The sequence below is a fragment of the Glossina fuscipes genome, unplaced genomic scaffold (genome assembly GCF_014805625.2).
Source record: "Glossina fuscipes isolate IAEA_lab_2018 unplaced genomic scaffold, Yale_Gfus_2 3, whole genome shotgun sequence".
Taxonomy (NCBI): domain Eukaryota; kingdom Metazoa; phylum Arthropoda; class Insecta; order Diptera; family Glossinidae; genus Glossina; species Glossina fuscipes.
In genome coordinates, this window is record NW_023998417.1 from 7686794 (window position 1) to 7692793 (window position 6000).

Below are 6000 nucleotides of genomic sequence, written 5' to 3' on the forward strand. Positions count from 1 at the left end.
CATTGCTTTGAACGTAACTGCTTGTTTGAGTATCACAAAAGAGAAAGTACAGTTAACGTAAAAATTACTTTTTATCAATGAAAACATATATGTGATGGGATACAGAGTTATATAAAGACTATTGAAAATAATAAACTTGCTAGCGTAACCAATTGCTTTTTATGTTTGTAAGGGGATGGGTACATTTCTCATAATATTGATAATTCCCATCCTCGTCACATAGGAGATTTGAAAAGAACAGGCTGTGATAAATTTTCGAATTCTTAGTCTAGGAGGGAAAATAAACTATATTTGGTTGTTTTTCACTTTCGCTACAGCATTTAACTACTACTGTATTTAATTTACATATTGACATATGTATATGTAAATATATATGTGTAGGTGTAAATATATATATGAATATGTTGTACTTGAATGGCTTCGCTTACTGCACTGCCGCTCTTAATCTGGCCTCTGTACTCTGGATAACTTTTTTCACTGCTACTACTCTTGCATCTTATGTATGAATACTACCACTACGGTTGGGTGTTAAGCCTCGAAGAACTTAAAATAAAATTAGTTCTGCCTATAAAATGAAGTGTATTGTAGATGCACTTTGGTGCTATTGCGTTTTATTAACATTTGTGTAATAAACTCTAACAAATGAGCGCAAATCTATACGTTTTTCGAAATGTTGCATACGAATGAAACTTTTTATGCGCTTACTATATGCATATGTATGTATGTATGTATAAGTAAAAGAATATGTTGTTGTAGTTTTTTATTATTACTTAAAAAAAAAGTCATAAATATTTTAACTGATTTTTATGATTTTCAACAACAACAATAACAACAACAACAGAACAGAGAGCTGTTAAGAAGAGGGGAAAAAGACTACAAAAACCAAAAAAAAAAGGAAAAATTATATGCAAAACACAATATAAAAAACGCATTAAAGAAGAAGAAAACGATAAATGATTTTTATGATCTGAACACACTACCGACATTTTTACGCTACATTTTTTCATAACGCCATGCAAAAGTTTATAAAATAATTATGTCAGAAACAGAACAGAACAAAACAGAACCGAACCGACCTGAACAGAAGAAAATCGTATATATTTCGCGTAAAACGAAATGAATGATCTTTGCTAGTAGCAGAGTTTGAGTTTTGAGATTTTTGTTCATCCATTTCTGTCTATTTATAGAAGTGTGGGACGCGAATTGCAGTCAGGTTCCGAACCTTTACAGTGACAATCATTATCGTTATCATCATTATCATCATCATCGTTATCATGTACATGTTAAGGCTTAATAGTCATAGCAGAACAAGTTTAAGGATGTCATAAATCATTATAGCGCTTAAAAGAACACATTTTCTTAAATAATTGCCACAAACGAATGGAGCCCGCACTAAGTCCACTTTGATTTGATTTTTATCGGTCATGAAAGTGAGTCAACGGGCTCTATGACGCCTTTGCTACAATATGCCTGAAATTTTTTAATCGATAACATCAGATCTATGTGTATTTGCTCTGCATGGACGTTGAGTAGCTCGCCCAACGTCAATGTAACTTTCAAACCGGAAGATACTGAAACAGAACAACGGAACGCGGTATATATGCTAATGTCAACATAATACTTCTTAAGGCAAATATTGGCTAGAATGGTATACAATTTTGTTTAGATGTGCTTCTGCTCTGCAAACATAGCGATTTCCAGATGTGCATGTTGTTGTAAGTAGGGCGCATTTAAAATTCGAACTCAGATGAGTATAACTCTTTTACTTGTTTAGCTAAGAGATTGAAATAGTTATCGTTCTTCCTTCACTGCTATATTGCTGTGTGACTTTCTCTGTCTATCTTTCTACTTAAGACTTATTCCTCTTAAGCTACAACTCAATAATCACGTGCCAAGGTATTACTGCTAAGGTAAGCACCAAATTTTTAAATTATTATTTTCAGGTTTATGAACTTAGGCCGCCTTTTATAACTCCTTTTATAAAAAAAAAAATACACAATTCTTTATGATCCTGAAATTTTATTAAGTTAATCATTAACTATGTAACATTTTCCCGTCAAACCAAGCTTTAATTCGTCTCTACGAACAGATTGACTGTGTGTGATACTATCACGACGGTGACATCAGATGATGGGTGTTTTTGATGAAACTAGTCTTTATCTAATATTGGGCGCGGCTATTTAGGGTATTGAGGGAGATGTACTAAAATCGAAAACCTAATCGCAAGACAATTGAGACGAAACTGATTTTAATTTGAGCACGTTTTGCGATAATTGCAATTTGTATTTAGGTCGCGAAGCTAGAGCTACTTTTAAATTATTCATAAGTTCACGGACTTGTGCACTCACTAAAAAACGATATATTTTTTACTATGGGCCCATGGTTACTGATATAGGTTTCCGAGTCCAGCGAAAGATAATTTTAATCTGATTTACGATTTCAGGAGTTTGCAAATTCTCCCATATTTGGGAATTTGCTTAAGTTGCCCCTAACCTCCAGTGAAGCGTTTTCTTTTCTTTTTTTTTTTTTCTAAAGAGTCAAACTACAAACTGAAGGGTATGATAAGATTCGATTAAAACTAAATATAAAACTTCCTATAAAACCAATTTTTTTATTACTTGAATCAAGGTGCGTTTCAATTCGTTTACCGCAAGCAGTAGCTGTTCTCAACTTATTCTTAACGGTTAGCGATGGCAAAAACAAAAAAACAAAAACAACAAAAAAAAAATATAAAAAGGAATTTCGTAAGTTTTCTAGATTGTTTTCAAAAAATAAAAATTTCTTTGTCTGCAAAAAATCAAGCTCTGCAAAAAGCGCAAAAAACGAAAACAGAGAGAGAGAGAGAGAGAGAGAGAAAAAAAAGAAAAAAACTATCAAACTTTGTCTGGAATACATCAAATACTTTTATGACAGGAAAAGTGCGTCCTATGAGCAGGCATTGAGAGTTTAACTTTGAAAAGCAGAAGGGCAGAATCTACTATCTTTAAAGCGCAAAAGCAAAACTCATTAAAGGTGATCTTTTAATATTCTTATAATAAGTTCTTTATAATATAAGAGACGATAATATAAAAAAGGTGAGCATGAAAAACTCAAAAGAGATGGGGCGTTGAATTTATACAACCCTAAAAACGTGATCGATCAAAGAACGCGCGGGAGCTGTCCATCAGTCTTCACTTTCGTTTATATTGATTCACCGCATACTCACATACATTCAATATGTATATATGTATATATATATATACACATATATGCATGCATGCATATATAAAAATAAGTTCATGAAAGACCGACCACAAGGTGTAGACAAGCACTTGACCGACAAGATATGAATAAAAACAAAATAAAGAGGAAAAATGAACGCATTTTAACTTGAATATATAGTAAAATTTTAATTAAAATTGAAAAGCTTGTAATGAATTTTTATCTTTAACTATTTAAAATTTGATGCCTTTAACTACCTTTTAAAACTAAATTTCTCATATCAAGCATTTCATAAGGACATGCATGTATCAGTCGGCATGAGCAGAAGGAGGTAAGATAGCGAGCGGTATAGGTTAAGGAGAACACATTTATTTACCGCGACTCAACTCAACATATACATATATTATCGAGATTTTAATTTTATGATTTTATGAGCATTCACAAGAAAACCCTTCACAAGCTCTCGTCATGTTTTGGTTGTGCAATGATTAATAACTGACCATACACTGCGATAGTATTTAATTAATTTATGTGCTGCTTGAAATTGCTACTGTTTGATTAAAGATTTTTTCTGCCTTCCTTTTCCTTTAAAACCAAATGATTTATACATTTATTATTTTTTTCTTATTATCATATATATATATATATAAACGGTATTCATCGTGAGTCATCGTAAACTTTGCTTGAAAATGTAGTTAAATAATAAATTAAGAAATAAATTTTAAAATAAATAATAAAAACAAAAGAAACAAAAAACAAAAAAAAAAATGAAACAAATAATTGTGTTAATATGAGGTTATGAAATTGCACTTACCATCGTATGTTAGTTCTGTAGGATTTAGTGATGATAAGAACTTACCATCTGAAAATGCAAAAACAAAGAAAATAATAATAAATTTTAGTTATCGTATAACATAAAGGTGTTATAATTCTCGTTTTCTTTCGAAAATGTAGTCTTTTTTACTTAGGTTTTTGTTTTTTTTTTTACTTCTCTTGTTCGAAACTATGAATTAGAGAAGGATTCATTTAGAAAATTCTTGATTCTATTTTTATTAGAGCATAACTGACCTCAAGGCTCGTACTAATTACATGCTTCAAATTCTCTCTCTCTCTCTCAGACTACAAAGAAGCTTACTAAGTTTTGTCAAAGCGCGAAGTCAAAAACGCTTAAGAACTTGAACCGCAATTGATGTAAAGCAAATGACTTTCAAGCCTTTCGATCAATCAAACTCAGTCGATCTTAACGAAACTGCCGTAAAGGCATAATATATAATCCAATAATATAAAATAACTCTTTTTGATCATCACCGCATTGGTTGTATGCGAGACATCTTCCGATGTGTCAGATAAGTAAATGCGAAACCGTAGTTAGAAACTATTAATCAATTTGAATGACTTGCTGTTCAAAAGAAGAGCGCAAGACAACACTAGATCAATTTCTTACATGGCACCTGTCCGTCCGTCCATACCACAAAACCCATTCGCGAGAGCTTAGACGCACTCAACTAGGAAATGGTAGCTGATGTCACTAATGAACAAACTCGAGCCCTTCTAATTGTAACTTTTTTGCAACGACGACACACGCACTTGTCCAGCAGCGCTTCAACTCCTGCGAAAATGGTTCGATGACTAGTTCATTTCAAACGAGAAACCGTTTGTTGTCGCTGCATCCACAAATTGTTGAACAGTTATTGAGATAAATGTAAATATAGCGATGGATAACCGTTCGAGTGAAATAATTTCAGTCGTTTTCATGTAAAAAACGTGTATTTTCTATGCAAAAATGTATACAACAACAACAAGTGGCGGATCTTTTAGATATTTTTCATTTACGATCGATAACATATTCTACGGCTTAAGCATGCCTGCGTACAGGTATAGACTTTGAAAAACAAATTTACCCAAAAGTTCTATTTGTTGGAAGATATATTGAGTCCTTCGACATTTTGATGAATTCATTACAAGAAGTAATGTTAATAGTTGTGCCATAACCATTAAGCGAAAAATATCACTAAAGAGATACAAGCAATGCTTGTCTACCTAACGAGATGCTTGTAAACGAAATTATTTATCTTTAACTCCCACACTTTGCCAATAAGTTGCAGACAATTTCAATTTTTGGTATATTTACTACAAAAGTTTTTAGTTAATAACTAACTAACTAACTAACTGATTACTAGTATAACAACAAATCATAATTGAGTAAACGAAGCCCTTAGAGATTTTTCACTTTCAGTAATTTCGTAATCGCAATCATTATCTTCGGACATTTACTGAATGAAATTGCAAGTCCATAAATAAACTTATTTTTTATTTGTATTTTGCTGATGTGAGTGTGTAATTGTTAATGTTGTTCAGCTAAGAGAACCATGAAACATCATTTGTTCATTCCGATGTATACATGTTTTGCTTACTGTTTTCTTTATTTACCTGAAAAAGTTTTAGTACTAATAGGAGAAACAGAGCAGGGACTGCTAGTTTTAGTAGTAGTAGTAGTAGTAGTAGTAACAGTGGTGGTCGTGGTGGTGGCTGTAGTAACAATGACAGTAGCATTAATGGCAGTGACAATAGTGATATACAAACTACTGCGTTTTATATAAGGTTTGGTTAATAAATCAACATAATTAACCGTTTAGCTAAGTATTTTCATACATACGTGCAAGCATATATTAGTAGACTCTTTGGTTTCCCAACAAGAAGAAGCCATAATTTCATTGTCATCATCAGCAATGTAAACAACTGTCAACATTTACATCAACAAAACTAAAACCTCATGCATCATTTTTGCCTCTTTTTTTT

At 32.1% G+C, this 6000-nt stretch overlaps 1 protein-coding gene across 3 annotated transcripts in view; it reads right to left on the reverse strand.

Moving 5' to 3' along the window:
- The window catches only part of LOC119634798 (homeobox protein homothorax), a 289120-nt gene that overhangs the window by 101469 nt on the left and 181651 nt on the right, over positions 1-6000 (reverse strand). The window contains exon 8 of one of the 3 annotated variants that reach the window (XM_038029183.1): positions 4061-4063. The exons of 1 other annotated variant lie outside the window; for it this stretch is intronic. In XM_038029183.1, the coding sequence (XP_037885111.1) occupies positions 4061-4063 (3 nt within the window). Of the gene's footprint in view, positions 1-4015; positions 4064-6000 lie in introns of all 3 variants that reach the window. One more of the 3 variants, XM_038029182.1, reaches the window with a different exon arrangement.